Source organism: Drosophila miranda, chromosome 2 (assembly GCF_003369915.1).
Source record: "Drosophila miranda strain MSH22 chromosome 2, D.miranda_PacBio2.1, whole genome shotgun sequence".
Lineage (NCBI taxonomy): Eukaryota > Metazoa > Arthropoda > Insecta > Diptera > Drosophilidae > Drosophila > Drosophila miranda.
This window is the reverse complement of record NC_046675.1, coordinates 24,782,228-24,799,541: the sequence shown is the minus strand read 5'-3', so window position 1 is coordinate 24,799,541 and position 17,314 is coordinate 24,782,228. Positions and strand designations below refer to the sequence as shown.

The 17,314-nt window shown below is 45.8% G+C and overlaps 3 protein-coding genes across 3 annotated transcripts; 1 reads left to right on the top strand and 2 right to left on the bottom strand.

The window, feature by feature from the left end:
• The first annotated feature begins 354 nt into the window (after window positions 1-354).
• LOC108154439 (ubiquitin-conjugating enzyme E2 6) lies at window positions 355-1,346 on the top strand. The gene is made up of 2 exons (XM_017284712.2): window positions 355-447; window positions 519-1,346. Exon 2 carries the CDS (start codon window positions 612-614, stop codon window positions 1,188-1,190), a length of 579 nt encoding a protein of 192 aa, XP_017140201.1. The 5' UTR covers window positions 355-447; window positions 519-611; the 3' UTR covers window positions 1,191-1,346.
• A 6,577-nt stretch (window positions 1,347-7,923) lies between these two features.
• On the bottom strand, window positions 7,924-10,110 carry LOC108157401 (band 7 protein AGAP004871). Its single transcript, XM_017289445.2, has 6 exons — window positions 9,822-10,110; window positions 9,609-9,759; window positions 9,180-9,542; window positions 8,938-9,103; window positions 8,576-8,873; window positions 7,924-8,418 (listed from the first exon to the last, which is right to left on the bottom strand). The coding sequence occupies exons 1-5, from the start codon at window positions 10,045-10,047 to the stop codon at window positions 8,604-8,606; spliced, it is 1,176 nt and encodes a 391-aa protein (XP_017144934.1). The 5' UTR covers window positions 10,048-10,110; the 3' UTR covers window positions 7,924-8,418; window positions 8,576-8,603.
• A 4,909-nt stretch (window positions 10,111-15,019) lies between these two features.
• Window positions 15,020-17,258, bottom strand: LOC108157399. The gene has a single exon (XM_017289440.2). It carries the CDS (start codon window positions 17,126-17,128, stop codon window positions 15,068-15,070), a length of 2,061 nt encoding a protein of 686 aa, XP_017144929.1. The 5' UTR covers window positions 17,129-17,258; the 3' UTR covers window positions 15,020-15,067.
• Between the last annotated feature and the right edge of the window lie 56 nt (window positions 17,259-17,314).

Here is a 17,314-nt window from a genome sequence, read left to right as displayed (position 1 = left end):
CTGGATCAAATTGGAGCCGATGACTGCCGCATGCTCTCTCTCTCTCTGTATGTCTTCTAATATCGGTGTTAGACTAATAACTGACTAACTGCAATAACAGAGATAGTCTTATGGGAAAATTTCATGAGAGATGGGTAAAATATAGACAGACAGAGAAAGGAACCACGACCGCTAGTTATGTTCTAATGTCGATTCTTACACTCCGTTTATCCTCTTTCGTTTGTTGGCTTTCAAAATGTGTGTAAATCTGAATTGACCCTCTTCGCTGATGGCTCCCTAAAGAGTTCTTTAAAAACTAGATAACTTTCAGAGAACTTACCTCCATCGCCAATCTCCCGATACCTTTTCCAAAATCATAAATTGATCCAGGGCTTGAGTAGGCAATAGTTCTATATTTCAAGAACATTTCAATGTAAATAAAGCAAAATTCTGGTTTAATTTTATCATGTAAGTATACGTATACCTAATGCAATAACTAAGTAATAAATAATACAAATGGCTTACTTAACTGCCCGCAGAACACATTTGTAGGTACGTCTGTGTAGCAGACGGGTGCACTCGGAATTCCAGTAGATCCGATACGTAGAACTGCGTAGAGAAACAGGGACCAGATGGCCAATGCAGTCGTGAACACCACATCGCCCATGGCTGGGCGACGCCTGCAACGGGACGTAACCCGGCTCCTGGCCTCGGACCATCGCGCCACTGTGGACGACAACATGTCCAGTTTGGATGTGCTCTTCGAGGGGCCGCTGGGGACTGCCTACGAGGGTGGAATGTGGACGGTGAACATAAGCATGCCGAAGGACTATCCGCTGAATCCGCCAAAGGTCCGCTTCATCACCAAGATACTGCATCCGAACATCGAGTTTAACACGGGCCTGGTCTGCATGAATGTGTTCAGGCAGGCCTGGTCGCCCAGCTACGATCTGCTGAACATCATCGAGACCTTTTTGCCCCAACTGCTGCGCAACCCCAACCCGAACGATCCTCTCAACCACCATGCCGCCCAGATAATGAAGCACTCGGAGGCGTTGTTCCGCGAGAACGTGATCGCCTGCGTGAATATGTACGCCCGGCCCACTCCAACGGGCCGCCGGTCGGAGACGGGCAAGCAGCTTCTCGAGCAGCGCTCGTCGGATCTGAGTCTATCCGAACTGCTCTCAGACGATGATGTTGATAAAGATTAGTGATTTTGGCCGATCGTTTGTTCGTTCTTTGTATGGAACACAGTTTGTATAAAGTTTAACTAGAATGTGCTATACGGATGCAGATCTCTAAAGACAATTTGGTTTGAATTTAATAGGAATTAAGTACATATATTTACAACCAGCTGTTGGGGGTCGCAATTTTGTTGCTTGTTCTTCAATTCATGAAGTCTTAAAGTGCAACAATAATATTTGACTTTATAAACGAAACTAGGGAGCTTATAATTTCTCTATAAGCTGGTCGATCAAAACAATGTTTCTGTTTTCGTTTCTGCACTTTGGGGCGTGCAAAAGCTATGGTGGAAAATTGAACAAATAAACTTTGGTGAACTAAATAATTTGCTATCTTTAGATGTAATTAAAATATACGTAAACTGTTTTTAGTTTTCAGAATATAGAATTTTAATTGCGCATTGAATCTGATTAGTCTTGACTACTTTACAGTCCATTGAACAATTCATGGAAAATGAAACATAGGGAATGTTGGTGAAATTCCATAATTACCAATTATTTTTCCAAGCTGAAAACACTGTTTACATGAACTCAAGTTTATTCAATATCTTTTCTATACCAATAATTATGCAGAAATATAAATATTTAAATATTTTTCTTCCATACTTTTTAGGGCAGTCTAAGTTCAACCGGAACTCCACCGGAAACGCCCAACAATTATTGTCTGGCAACTTAAAAGTTTCTAGATTTCATAACCATAATTTTCCATAAAATTATCGCATTTCCACGAAATTGATTTCTCGAGAAATTTCCAACGCAATGATGCTTCTGCTTAGATAATTTTGAAGTCTCATTTAGGATGTTCCTTGAGTAATTTTGTATTTGCCATAACAATTTTATTGCTGTCCAATGTTGCCATTAAATTGACAGCCTTAATTGTACGGAGCATATTGCCACAATGCGCCGATAAGAAATTGATTGTACTCCATTAGCGATAATTACAAATTCACTGGATATCCATAATGGAAACTAATGTCATTTCGAACTTGATGACACATTCGAGAGCCCTGCAGCAGGTGATTTCTGGTCAATTTGTTGCATTTGAATGCTTAATTTGAGCATAGCACAGCGGCAGGGGTGAAAGGTCACACCATAGCTCTTTGAAAAGTGGAAAGCTCCGGCAAACAATGGCAAACAAAATCAGTCAAGTGCAAACAACGATTTAATTGTGATAATTACCGAAACACAATTGTTTTGAATGGGCGCCCCCGAAGTGCCCATGGAGCTGTGAGTGGTCTAGGCCGATGATAGATCCACCAAACAGCAGCGTTAAATGTTTGATAAATCGAATTTGTAAATGCTTGAATTGCGAACGACTCGAGTTGAGAGCTCTTTGAATAGTTCTGGTTCTGGCTTGGTCCTGCTGGAGAATTTTCTCGTTAATTAATTAATTTATGCTCGACAAACGATTGGATCTGTCTCTAATTTCTCACCTTCACAGACAATCGAGAACTTCCCGGGAAAGCAGAAGTTGTGCCATCTCTCTGTTGAAAATTTCTCTTGTCCGTTGATAAATGTCTGTCGTTTGCCAGACAAATCAATATCCAACAAACAAAAAATTGCACAGAACGATAATTCAGCAAAGCTGACAAAATGAATTCGTCTGGTTGTGCCCCGAAATTGGTCTAATGCGATAAAACTGGAATGGAAACCCTGCCCCGATGTGAGTGTGCCTTATTGACGCCTGCCCTGGCCTGGCCCGGCCTGGCCTGGACTCACTGGCTGACTGAATGTCCTGGCCACCTTCCTTCCTTTCCATCAGACGGCTTGCCAATGCCAGAGACCATTTTCCAATGCCAATGCGAGTGCACTGTTCCAGACAGATGCGCAGACAATGCCGGAGTGGGTCTGGGACTGGGCTACTGGGTCTGAGAAGCAGGCTGAATCTGGCTTTCTGTCTGTCTGTCTGTCTGTCTGTCTGGCTTCCCAACGAGAATTAGAATACGAGAGAGAAACGTGGCCCAGTCTCTGCGATTCGCATTCGGAATTTATGCAATAGTCATTGCCGTTTTCGACTTTCAATGACTTTATCGTTGTATTTGCCACAACGAAATGATGCCATTAGTGAGGCATTCGATTGAAACTGATGGCTGAGTGGCTGAGAGAGAGGGAGCGTTGAAGAGGTGGGGGACTCGTTAGAGCCACAAAACTCCTCAGGGGTATGCAACACGTTTTGAGCTTTGAGATGGTGACAAGTTAATGGCTAAATGGGGATAGTACACGCAGAGAAGAAACGTTTGTTTAATAGTACCATAGAGATTGAAATGGAGGATATCAGAGCTCTTAAACTCTACGAATCCTTTCCAAAATATCCCTCTTTAAAAGACACCCAAATTACATGTTTTTCCCTAAGTAACCTGCCACCATTCCGATTCCCGATTTCCCCTACAATCTTTTAGTTTCTTACTTTGTCTAGACATTTGTATGCCAATAGGCACCGAGCGCTGACTTGAACAGCAAATATTTGGGCAAAGGCACTCGGGACATTTCTCAATACGAAAGAAGAGCAGGTCAATGGATGGCTAAAGCCGAGTGACTAGCCTTTGAGCCTGCACTTTGTCCCCCGCTAATTTATTCAAGTCAATTGACTCAAGTCGACTGCCCTTACAGCACTGCCTCATTAGCATATTCTAATTAATTTATATTATTCCAAAATGCACAAAACTTAATTGGTGTGGACCACTTAGTTAATGAAATTGAAGTTTGCTCGAGAGTTTTCCAACATCCTCAACCTCTTGATTCCCATGGAAAATCTCTTCTGCTCTGGAGAATTTTTGTAGCTCCTTTTACTGCCTCGGAGAATTTTTGCAGCTTCTGTCTCTTGCCCTGAGAGTTTTTGTAGCTGTTGACAATTTGGCGTGACTCTGCATGAAGGCCAGACCCAGCCCAGCCAAGCCAGTATGCCCATGTACTTCAGGCAAAGTTTCAACAACTCTACAGGGTTGCCAGCATTACATAACATGGGACTATAGCCCCTTACCCTCCTGCCGCACCGCACCACCTCTCATTAAGCAGCAGAGAAAGTAGCAGCAACAGCGGCTGCCTTAAGAGTTGTTGTGTTGTTGGCAAACAAATTTTAGCCATCGTCGAGTTAGTTATGACTGACAACTTTTCAGCACACAATTTGCATTTTGGCTTTTTCATTCCCGTGTCGCTGTACAGTATATAGATCTCCCTCTGTTTCTGGTTTCCCTCAAGAAGTTTGAGTGTTTGCAAGTTATTTTTGTGTCCCTGTTTGACAACCAAAGGACATGTGTTCTACCTCCTTAAAGGCAGACACAAAGTTAGAAAGAGGGAGAGACAGAGATGGGACTTCTTCAATTTGCCAGCTAATTTATGCCAAAGACAGTTGTTTGTCAGAGACGAGGATACGATACGATTGCTGGAGACGCACCTTTGTGTGTGTTCCCGCATAAATGTCTTGTTAATTTCTACAATCCCATACCGAACCACCTCCCGTTGCCATTCCTCCCTCTTCCTCCCTCCCGAAATACTTGAAAGTTCTCCCTGCGGTTTGGCTTGCCAGGTTGTGGCATGACTATTGTTTGCCTGCACAATTGTTGCTCCACTTCTGCACCCACTTGTCTCCTGCTCCCTGGCATGGAATGCTCAACGATGGGAGGTATGGTGCGGCTGGTCCATGGACATGTGCCAAACAATGCAGCTCCAATTACCAGGCAGCTTACAGCTAGTTTAGCTGGGAATGTTTTTGTTCCTTGGCTGCTTGAACCCTTCGAGTGGTAGGCTCAAGAAAATCCCCAACCAATGCCAATTGAATGCGGACGGGGCGGACACTAAACTATTAACTAGTGGTATTGTTTAACAGGCAATAATACCTTTGGCAGGGGGTTATTGACGGGCAAAGAATCTAAGAAAATTCTCTTACATAGGTTGTTTGCTTCTAAGTGTGCAACTCCTGGTTTTTTTCCAGGAGTCAGCCAGAAGATTCCACGAAAATAGGGGTTTTGAAAGTGGCGTAAGAGGTTTCCTTAAGTGTCCGCTTTAAGTGTGACGGAATGTCCCGTTACTATCTTCCATCAGTGCTTGCCTGTGAGAGCATTCCCTTCTATTCACTATCAAACGAAATTCCTCTGCAAACATTACTCAAATCCAGCATCAATCATTCCGCAAACTAAACCGAGCCGGATGTAGGATAACCCGAAAACCGATAACCCGTAGTACTCGAAAAAATCTGTTCCAACCTTGAAAGCGATTGAGAGAATGGAGAGAAGTTAAGCAGCCAATGCCACACAGGTCTGTTCCATTCAAATTGCTGGACATTAAACGGATGTCGATAAATGAGATTGACAATGACAAACATGAAAACGAGAAAAGCGCCCCGAAACGAGAGTCAATAAAATCCCCCAAAGTAAAATCCCTCCACAGAGGTCACAGAGGAATAAGCTAAAAAAGAAAAAAAAAACTGTAAATCCTTAAAGCAAAGCGGAGCCGAGCTGAGTGACAGCTGTAGCCCTCTCTTTTTTCTCTATCTCCCTCTCTATGGGTTAACAGATGGCAGAACATTTACGGTCACAGTGTCACATATGTCAACCGGAGAGAGTCCGGATGATTGCAGGGCCGACCGAGATGCGTACAGGCGAGAGGGAGTAGGGGAGAGGCATAGGGGTAGATGGACAACTGAAATGACCAAATGTCAAGTGCAATTCAAAATTCCAAAGAGAAAAGATATACAAGAAAGGAATGGTAGGTTTTGTCGAAAGTTTGTAGTGGAAGCTTTAAACACACTTGAAGATCGATTATATGAACTAAACAATTTTAAAATCGGTAACATGTGAAAGCATTATCTTTAAAATAAATACAAGTTTTTTACTCAATAGCTTTCTGTGCAAAATACGTTTCCCAGAAAGTCTGTTCTCCACTATTGATGCTCACATTCTTCTCTACATTACAATAAGCGTAGTACCCTCTTAAAGGGTATGTAGTAAACCAAATGCAATGGCACTGCAAGCCCAAGCATTTTCCGTTTTGTTTAAATGTGAATTAAAGAATCTCCCAAAGGGTGGTCTGGATATGAGCTCCAGGTTGGGATAAGGTCGTAGGGGATTCGTGTAAGGTTTTGACTGGGGTTTGCTGTTGGGCTTGGAGTCAGGGTGCACCCACCCACACATATGAAAGATTGCTTATTTGGCTGCTGGCCACTTGGTGAGAATGGCAAGTGCAAACATTGGCTTCCAGGAGCTCTGCGCCACTTGCAGCTCACTTGTGCTCCTCACCCACGACTGCTGTTCCTCCTTCTAAAACTCCACTGATACTCCTGGTGCTGCGCTACTGCTCTTGCTACTGCCTCTGCTCCTGATGTTCCTCTGCTGTTGCTGCTCACTTCTGCTGCTACTGATGTTTCTCTGCTGCTGCCGTTCCACTGCCGTTCTGCTGTTGCATGTGCCATTTGCATAAATCAAATTTGAATTTGCATTGCTGCCTGCTAAGAGCAGATGCTGGAGAAGAGTGGAAGAGAGCGAATGCTGCGGAAGGAGAGGGAGCGCACAAACAGCAGCTGCCGATTCAAAGCTCAAACCGTCATCCACACAAACGCACACGGACACCCCACTCCCACACCGACATCCACACTCACACGCAAAGTATATTAAATAATTGGCGAGGCACTCTTAAAGAGGTCTCTGTTCGAAATCGGATCATCCCTACCTTAAGTTTAATATGCCTTGCCTCCACCTATTCCGCCAACTACCAACAACGTATATGGCTGGCGAGGCAGCTGGATAAACACGTACCCAGCGCAGCTCGTAAAGGTGTAGGGCATGGTGTGCCCTACCTGTGCGTGCTCAAACACGCACCGAGCAATGAGCACGCAGCCAAACTTACGCACGCTCGCGCCTACTCACCCTCGTTTGCCCACGGTGAAAACAGTGACATAGCAACGCCCGCAAAGCGGTAACGTACTCCCAGTGCATAGTGCACCCCACAAAAGTCACAGAATCAAAGGAAAGAAGTGCAAGCTCCGAATTTAATTCAAGTTATACCATAACCTTTCACGACTTAATCTTTTCTATAATTTTTTTAATTTTAAATATAGATTTCAGATAGATAGATAGATGTATAATTTTATAGAAACTCTCTTAAGCCTTGAAAACGTCATCGCCTCGTTTGTTGGTGGCCGGCTTACACTTTCTTTGATTTCTTTGCAATTTCTTGCACATTAGCTCAAAAACTTTCGTTGCTAATTTACGAGGCTCCTCCACACTCACACGTACTCGTCCACACGTAACATGGATATATAGAGAGAGAGAGGCAAGTGCATTAACGCCCTGCCACGCCCCAGCACACTTTGTGGCAACTTTTTGCCTCTCTCGAATGTGCAAATGAAATAATAAATGTGCAGAGTTTCGCAAATTTATAATGCTAAGCCAACCAAGGACTTTTGACTCCTTTGAGATGTGGGGCGGTAATTGCAAATTAATTGTGGACCCTTGACAATTGGTGACCCAGACAGGGGATGAAGAAATTAACAGGAGTTTCCCTGAACAAATTAGAATTAATTGAGGGAATGGAGAACATTCTCTTTTATTTTTTGAAGATCCTTAAGCGTCAGGGACCCCGAAGTGGAAAAAATAACGAGCATTCGTTCACAAACAATTAATACGAATCAATTCAGAATAAACAGATATTCATTTAGATAATCTTATGAATCAAAGTGTAAAAGAGAACGAAGAAAATTGCTAATCAGTTTAAAGTTTAACTAGCTTTCCTTTTTTATTGTTCATGTATCACCTCTATCACCATCTATGTTGTTGGAGCAATTTAACAAAATGTTTTCCACCGTTGTCCGTCATTGAAATATCGACAGAAATCTTCCAATTTATTAAAAGAGATAAATTGCCTCTCCAGCAAGAATATAAAGGACCAAATATGCAGCTATTTTTTATCGTAAAAAATGCTTTGAGGCCAGCGAATACCAGTGTCAATGTCGTTCCAGTGTTTGTGATGGAGACCATGGGGACCTTGGCCCAGGGAGCACAACAAGGAACAAGTATAATGCCCTTCAATCAAGTCTGTGGCTCCCGGAGCTGACGTGACTGTTGCTTATTTCACGCTTGGCCCTGTCATTGTCCCGCTGCCGGGACATTGTCTGCCAGCCCAGGCCCAGGGCCTGATTATCGACGATTTTGCAGGAATTGCTGATAGCTTAGGACGTCCATAAACGCCAGGTTCGCCAACGGTTCTGGAAAGGAGAGAAGGATATCGGTTAGGGGTTGTTGGATGATGAATCATAGTCCGTAACAAATCACTTTCTGCCGGTGATGTCCCCGCGCCTCCTGGCATCGCCAAAATAAACATCCGTTGAGTAGAACAGCCCATACCCTAGCTTTAGAACATACCTGTGTCGTTCGAATGTTTCGGATTCGGTCATAATTCCGCCTCTTTGGGTGCGACATCTGGCTTTGGCACCGCTGGTGAATTGACATTCGAATCGGTTTCGGGTTTGCTTCCGAAGAAAAAATTGGTCAGGATACTCTCCCGCCTCTTGCCGCCGGGATCTCCAGTACCCCCGCGTGCTCGTCCGCCACCACCACCACCCTCGTCCATGAAGGGCGTCATTATTTCCATGGGGAAGGGGTAAAGGATACAGCAACGGCGCTCTGCGGCAATCGAGGTGAGAATTTGTAGATGCCTTAGCTAAAACGTAGAAAAAGGCGGAGGAGTTAGGTGTCTTCGCATAAAGCTCCTTTCGACGGCCCACCTGCAGGGTGATCTTGTTCTGGGACATCACATCGGATGCCTCCTTCAGAGCCTGCGAGGCATTCAGCTCGCCCTCGGCTGAAATGATCTTGGCCCGCGCCTCCCTAATTGCCTCTGCCTCACTGGCCAATGATCGCTGCATAGAAAGTGGTAGACTGATGTCCATCCTATGGAACCATAGCACAAGATAATCAGTTTTCACTGATCAGTCGAGGATCAGGGAGAATTATCGGGTTGACTTACACGTCCACTCTCTCCACTCGCACTCCCCATCGTTCCGTGATATCATCGACGGCAACTTGGATCTCCTTGGAAAGGGTGTCTCTCGAGGTGAGAAGGGTATGGAGCGGCTTGGCACCGACTATGTGCCGCAGTGTGGTCTGGGCTATCAACACGGTAGCCTCCCGGGCATCATCCACCTGAATGAGGGCATCCATGGGATCTTTGATGCAGAAGTACAGCACTGCGTCCACGGAAATCGTCACCGAGTCCCTGGTGAGGATGTCCTGAGAGGGCACCTCGGTCGAAAAGGTGCGTAGATCTACCTTGACAAAGGAGTCGATGCACGGCAGAGTCCACACGAGGCCAGGGCCCCTGACGCCCTTCCTTGAGACAGAGCAGGGTATGCGGCTATGTGGATGGAAAGAAACCCAAATATCTGTAGATTCTCACCTGACGCGACCCAGTCGGAAGATTAGCACCCGATGGTTCTCCCTTACCACAATCAGGCACAAGAAGATCGACAGGGGAAATGTGATGACCACAAGCAACAATGACAGGCAGACGGCTATCTGCTCGAAGCCCGAGTTCTTGTCATCCTCGGCTGGAAAAGATCTCAGACGATAAGGATGGAAGCTCGTAGATTGGTTGGAGGGATTCCCTTACTGGTTGTAATGTATCTGGATGGCCTAACCCTTGGACCTAGGATGGCTTCAGGATCGGGAGGCCCCTGAGGGGGTTTGTCCGGCGCTTCGTCTGGCTGCTTGTTCGACTGTGGAATTGGCGGTGGTGTTTCCTTGGGCGGTGGAGTGTCCTTGGGCGGTTCCTTCCTTGGCGGTGGCGGAGGCTCATCTATGAAGGACGATTGAGTTTCCTGATCTACTTTGCTCATTACGAAGATTTTGAATAACTAAGGGAAATACTATAATATGACTTAGAGATCACAGTCTGCTTTCTTCCCTGACAGGCCAGTGGAAATGAATGTACATAAGCTACTGTTCTACCCTTTAACCGGACAGATGACGCGGCTACAAGACTATTTACTCTCATGAATTTTTTAATTTATTTCCCTACGCTGGAAGGACGGAAACAGTGAAATAGTTGTAGCAAATATGAACGGGGGGAGGGGAAATGCACAGAACCCGCAAAATGCTCATAAATTTTCCTTTTTCCTTTTCCATGCAGCCGTGGGCGGGAGAGTTGAAGAGGGAGCGGGGGCGGGATCGGGAAAGAAAGCTCAACTGCAGCCCATTCGCTGTCAACCCACAAAACCCCAAAAGTGCACATTACTTTACCTCATAAGCAAGCAACTTCTTTAAAAAGGGAATACGGCAGAGTCTGTGTGGGTGCCAAAGGGGGCGAATGTAGCGAAATGGAAATACCTACAGTGCGGATCGACAATTTAATTCAATAGAAAGTTTGAGCTGAAGGAACTTTAAAGGGATATTTAGTATTTCATGTTGAAACATTGTCGAAGCTTAGTTTTACACTTTAATAACAAAGATGACAAGGAAATAACATCTATCGTTTTGGGGACTATGACTATGATGGTACATAGACTGAAAAGATAAGGAAAGAGTTTTCTCTCATTAAATGTGACAGTTATCACTCTCTATTATTATCTGTTCTTATAATAGATGCCATCTTGTTTTCATTACGTTTTTATAGTTTCGCAACGCACTATACTTAGCGCCTTGACTGCCGCGGCACAAGTGTCAAAATCTGACATGGAAAAATGAACCCAACACGAAGAGCTCCTAATTTCAGTTACAAAAGCCGGCTACGGGCTTCTTGCCACCGCCTCGCGCCTTCATGTCGCTTCCAGAGGAGGCATGAAGTGAGATGAGAGATGACTGTGGCAGGGCGGGAGTACAGAGTGGTCGGGTGGGCAGGGCGGCAGACGGAGGGTAAGCTTCCGATGATAATACCTGGTAACATGAACGTGACGATGACTGGCAAGATAACATTGAAATATTGCTTTGGCCAGAGCTCCCTGCTCCACAGAGGCAGAGACTCGCTGTGGCTCCTCGTTTAGTCCTCCTCTCGGTCCTGGCCCTGGTGCTAGTCCCAGTCGTATTCGTGGTCCCCATCGTGGGCAATTATAATTAGATGTGACTGACGCTCGGAGCTCAATTAAAAGCCACGTGGTCCCGGTCCGGGAGCCAGGCGAGCCGGAAAAATTGGGTTAAAACGTGCGGCGGCAAATACTCGAATGCAGCCCAGAAAAACCGCTCCAAATTGTTTCTATTTCAATTTGCCAGCCTGGTTTTTCGGGTGCGGAAGCGTGACATTTTGGCTATATTGAAATTTATGTTTTTCCGACTCAAATCCCGCACATTTACACAACTTTGGGCCCCGCACTGTGGGCCTGTGGAACCAGGGGCAAAAGTTTTCGCGTTCATTTTCATGCCAAATTTCGGCACACATCCGCGTCTGTGGTCAGGTCCCCCATCCGCAACCCTAAAACCCACGGATCGGGGTCGGTCTCCACCGGAAGCCTTCGGCAATGCGACGATGGGAAATTGGTTTATTTTATTCCCATCGACAGTTTGTTGGCTGTACGGAGGGGTTTCGATGGTTGGTTGGATGGGTTGTTTTTGGGGAATTTTCAAATTAACATGAAATACGATTTAACGATTTTGTTGGAAAAATCCAATTAGCAAAAAACAATTTCCTTTTTTATAACGGTTCTTTTTTATGTCGGCGACTACCAACAAAATAATTACAGCCGTATTAGTTCAATTCTTGATTTCTTTTCAGTTTTCCCCGATTAAAGCCGTTGGGGAAATGTTTGGCTAATTCTGGGGAACCAATCAAACCGAGAATTCTTTCAGTTGTTCTGATGGAGAGCCACGCTTATGGCTAATTTTCGTATAGCAATAACAAAAGGTTGCCCCTAATATCTGCTTTAGGCCAGCTTAGTTTCCTGTTTGGGAAACAGATTGGTTTAAAGTATGAAACCAATTGTGTAGCCACGTTTCTGGTACTAATTCAAGTCTAGCCGCGCGCTAATGAAAGCAAATATCCCGCGTTTTGCCCAAATGAAGTCGGTCTCCATCAGAACAAATACACGGGAGCAAAAAAGGTCACTCACTCGCATGCCCCCAGCGTCCGCCTCTCTTTCGCTCAACCGCATGCAGCTGCAAATGCATTTTGAGTGTGCCACCGCAGAAACACCAAAAACCGAAAAGGGAGAAACGAAACCCAAGAATGAACGAAGTGGAAGACATGAATGGGAATGGGACTAGGCGAAACAAGTATATTCCGGGCACAAAAAAAATTGGGGGCTAAATGTGCTCGTTAGTGGTTTTCCAGCTGACTTTGTTTCTCTGTCTGTCTTTTTCTGTTTCTGTTTCTGTGTCTGTGTCTCTTTCCACCCGTTGGTTACCGTACCCCACATATTCGTATCCGTATCCGTATCGCATAAATTGTGTCTGTGTCTAGCAGGGGGAAAGCACACTCTCCCTATGGCTATATCTTCTGGTCTCTTCCTAGAATTCCTTTCAAAACTGTGTGACTTTAAGCAAAGTCAACACGCAATTTAAATAACAATTGGATTTCTGGTAAATGTTTGTGCGGGAGGGAGAGTGTCATTAGCAAGACATTTATACGCCTCAGTGGAGCATCGCCACACATGTTGGCCAATTTATGTGCTTACGTACATTATTCAGGAACCTTCTGCTGAGCATAAATTAAGTCAAGGCCAAAACATGGTGGTTTGGGGAATATGTCTAACTGGGAAGACAAGACATTTTGCCAGTCATGTGTCGCTCAATGTTCTACACATCCGCCTAGAAGCCCATATGCATATTCCTTGAAAACCGGGTCCTTATAAGATCGGGATTTTATTGATGGATTTTGGAGCACAAATGACTCAAAACAATGAGATTACGGTTTTCAAAGAGGCGACTCTGAGTCGAAAGTATGGGCGGTCTTACTCTCCAGCAAGCACTTAACACCACTCAAGTAGTGCGAGCAGATAGCGGGCAGTTGTTTACTGCTTCTCCACTGCTTGCCTTAACCGTTTGTTCTCCGGCTGAGCTGCTTTCTTTTCTCCAGCTTCCCCATAAGTATGCTACTGTTTTTGTATGTGTGTGTTTTTATGCGCTTAGCAGCCATTTAATCTGGCGTTGCGTTGAGTGAATGCTTTAACACTAACTCCCCATTGTAGCTGGAAGGCACTCGCACTGCACCTGTAAAGGCACCCCAACTATACCAGTAGAGGCACCCCCACTGTACCTGTAAGGCCATTCATTCCACATGCTGAAGGGAATTATGTGAAGTGGACCGTTTGACTGACCAGTCACCAGCTTCTATCTTCTCCCTGCTCTTCTCGTTTTCCAGTTATCTTCCCTTCGTTTTCTTCTTCTTATTCTCCTGTTATCTCTCCTTCTCCCGTACTACGTCTTCTACCCCCATATCCTCTGTAACATGGCCGTTTTATCTAAGCTCAGCTTTGGCATTGTTAATGCCAACACATTTTCACATTTTTACCCACTTGGCAAATTTACGTATTCCCCCCCGTACACGGCTCCTGTCACGGCATTTGTACTTTCATGCACTTTAGTGAGAGCGGTCAATCCGTACGGAGGGGCAGCGCCTCCTCATGTAGTAGGAAACGCAAACTGGAACGGGAACCCCTCAAATCCTCATGAAATTCGGAGCCAGAGTAAGAAAAAAGTGGGATTTTATCTTTTAGTCGCTTGTTGCTTGGGTTCCTTGAAGTCCAATGTCTGGACACTTCCGGCTGCAAAAATACATACGTAACCGTATACGTACGCACGGGTCGGCCTGACGTGGACTTATCGCATGTTTGGGATTTATGTTGAAGGAACAATGCTGCCGCTTTGCCTGATTGTGGGGATTAAAAGCCTCGCATCGCATCGGGCCTCAGTTAGATTTATACAGCATTAATTTATGGTTCTAGAGAAACTGCTTAAATTGCGTACATTTGTTGGGATATAATTGAATTTATTTGAAAGTTTGCAGAGTTAACCGCAAGCGCCGCAAGAATATTGAGTATCGCATGGCCTCTGACCTCTAACATTTGAACCAATGTCTTTTTGTTACGATTTCCTATGGAGAATATTTGCTTTCGCACCATTCATTGTCGTCGCCTAACAATAGACAGGGACAAAGAGAGACAGCAAGAAAGAGAAATTTAATGAAATTTCAAATTTGCCATTCACTTTCTGTCTCAGGCTCAGGCTCAGGCTCAGATCTCAGGCTGTTGGTGTACCAGTCTCGCCTCAGTCGCTGTCTTAGGTACTGGCTAAACGAGCCAGCAGCAGGTTCAAAGTACGCGTAGGTGCATCCTTGATTGACGTCTCCTCAGACTACCGATCCTAATTGGATGTACCCTTCACCAACAGCTTAACTTTGATTGAAACGCATCTCCTGCCTCGTTTGGCCAGTACTTTCGTAACTGCCTCAGTCCCAGTCGCTGCCGTAGCCTCAGTTTGCATGTCCGGACACGACTCGACAAGACTATCCCCCACTCGCCATGTTCGTCGTCTCTTTTGTCTTCCTGCGACAGCTGCTCATTTCACGCTTGGTAATTTCAATGAATTTTCGTCCGGTAGGACAGCATGCGACGCCATGCCACGCTATCCTGTTATTTGTATGCCGCTTCATTAATTAAATTTCCTCTTTTATATTTGATATACAATTTAGTTTGAATAGTTATTCATAGTTATTCATAGTTTCGGCTGGAGCCCGTTTCAATTACTTGCTTGAGTGGTATTCAGACAGAACTACTTAAACACTTAAATTAGTCCCATAACTATCCTTGAAAGGTTATGCTTTTTATGCTAGAGGTGCTAGGCACAGAGAAAACTTCACAATGTTTACCAATGTTTATTGTATAAAAAATTTTAAAGTTTAATAATAGCTTAACAGTTTTGGAATCGTCTTCACCGACGCAACATTTCCGCATGACGAGCGGGTAGGTAGGCAAAGAAGCAACTCTTTACAGTCGGCGATTTTAGGAACTGTGGACTCATGGCTTTCCAGCAGGTACGGGTCTCCTGTAGCAGCTTCTCGTTGAGATAATAATAGTACTCGTTCCTCAGTCTGTTGGCCGTGGCCACCAGCTCGACGGATTGGCTGTACTTGAAGTCCCCCAAGAGTTCTTTCTTCTGGACACTACGAGCATTTTTCTGCTGGGAAATCACGTCAAAGAAGGCTAGCTCCGCTTTCTTTGCATTGACTTCGACCTCCGTGTGATGGTAGACCTTGCCATAGCGGCGCTTGACCCACTCTTGCACCACCACCGCCTTGTAGGAGTCGGGGAAGGCCGCGAACACCAGCCGGGGATCACGGCGCAAGACTCGGAAGGCATCCCGCCGCAGCCGCTCCATTAGCTTGCTGTTGTTGGGGTCAAAGTATTTAATTTCATCAATCCAATACAGGGGATTAGTCTTGTCCGGCGTGCAATTGGGCCCCAATGGATTGTTCTCCTTCTCCCACTGCCGCTGATAGGCCTCCAGGGAGCCAAGCCACATGTTCTTGGCGCACTGAACGATCGTCTCGACCACCTGTGCTCTATAATTGAAGCTCCCCGTCATGCTCTCCCCGCTGCCGGACATATCTTCGGGGTTAGCTCTTAGCGATCGGAGAACCTGCCTTCGGATAACCTTTTCACTTTCTGGGGCATCGGGTGATATTTCCTGGTAGTGGAACAGGAAGGGTTTGTGCAGCTTGGCTGCCTCGAAGAACCTGCATGGCGAGCACGCTAGGTCCTCCAACTCGTTTTCCATTATCGTAAACCGGGTCGTGCCTTTCCTAGGTTTCTTACCAAGTGGTGGTGGTGAACACTTGGGCAGTTCGAGCTCAGTGCCCTCAGGGGCAAGGGGTATACAAGGCTCTTCCTCTGGATCGGATACACGCGCTCCGGCCATAGCCCTTACGCGATTCTTTTCGGTGATCACCTGTACGCCGGCTGTGTTCGACGTCTCTAGACGTCTGATATCATCCTCCTGGCACATGTACTTCATCTTGGCAGGGCAAGCGGGTGTGGACACTGTGCGTCTGCCGCTGAAAATTCCTTCTTGCCTGACCAGGTCCACGTGCGTGTACTGCAATCCTTTAAGCTTCTTCCAACGCAACGTACAGTCCTCAATGTCCTTGTCCAGAAGAGAGATCACACGTTTCTTCAGGCGAACATCCTCGCGTACTTCGAGATCCACGAGGTCGAGGCAACGGTCGCGGATCTTAACCACGATCTCATCCTTCACGAGCTGCTCCTGGCGCAGAGCCTCCACGTGGTGCTTGCACAGAGACGCGTCTCGATCGATGACCTCGCCCAGACTCAACTTCTTCCAGTATTTGTCCATAATTTCGGACACTGCCTTCAGGAGCACCCGCTTGACCGGCTGGAACTGGTAGGTGGCGAACCAGCGGTCCGCATCGTTAACGTTGTATGTGGCCTTTTGGCCCGGTGGCCAGAAGGGAAACGACACCACGTGGCTGCTATGCTTACAGCTGAAGCGATCCATATTCTTCGCTGGACCTGGTCTTGATAGCTTCTGGAAGTACGGGGACTTGGATTTCGAGTCCTGGCGCTCCCTTGGTGCCCCGACCCGAAGACACACCTGTGGCGTCTGCTCTTTTTTCACGCGAGGCTCATATCCCGGCGGAAGGATACGATCCAGCTCCCGGAAAGTCATCTCCAGGTCGAGAAACATGATGCAGGACATCAGGATCTGCTCGGTTGAGGTCAAAGGTGTCTGACACGACTTGTAGTAGCCCTCCAGGAGAAAGTACAGAAAGGCAAGGTCACTGCTGCGGCTCAGATAGACCAGGCTCTGTAGCTGGCTAGGCTTCAGCATTGGCGTTATACCCAGCCTCGCGAGGCAGATTCTAGTCCGATCGGTGGTGCCCACATCGGCATCATCCTTGATGGCGTAGGACAAATCGTACAGGGCTTCCAACTGAAAGTCGGAAAGAACGGTATACCACGTCGCTATAGGCATTGTTTTCTGGAAGATTTGCGCCTCGAATCAATTAAAAAAATATTTGAATAAAATAACTAAAAAATTTGTTTTCTGCTTGCCGAAGTAATGTTTTTAAAATGGAAGTTTAAAATGGTTTGAATTCATTTCTTATGACTTGTGAAATGACATTTTACATCGATAAATTATAAGGCGACTTCATCATTC

Bases quoted from the DNA above. Each gene is read 5' to 3' on its own strand.
- LOC108154439 (XM_017284712.2), top strand. From the start codon at position 612: ATGGCCAATGCAGTCGTGAACACCACATCGCCCATGGCTGGGCGACGC.
- LOC108157401 (XM_017289445.2), bottom strand. From the start codon at position 10,047: ATGAGCAAAGTAGATCAGGAAACTCAATCGTCCTTCATAGATGAGCCT. The intron at 9,760-9,821 runs GTAAGGGAATCC...GATCTTTTCCAG, and splicing joins ATCCAGATACATTACAACCA to CCGAGGATGACAAGAACTCG. The intron at 8,874-8,937 runs GTGGGCCGTCGA...TCTACGTTTTAG, and splicing joins AGAACAAGATCACCCTGCAG to CTAAGGCATCTACAAATTCT.
- LOC108157399 (XM_017289440.2), bottom strand. From the start codon at position 17,128: ATGCCTATAGCGACGTGGTATACCGTTCTTTCCGACTTTCAGTTGGAA.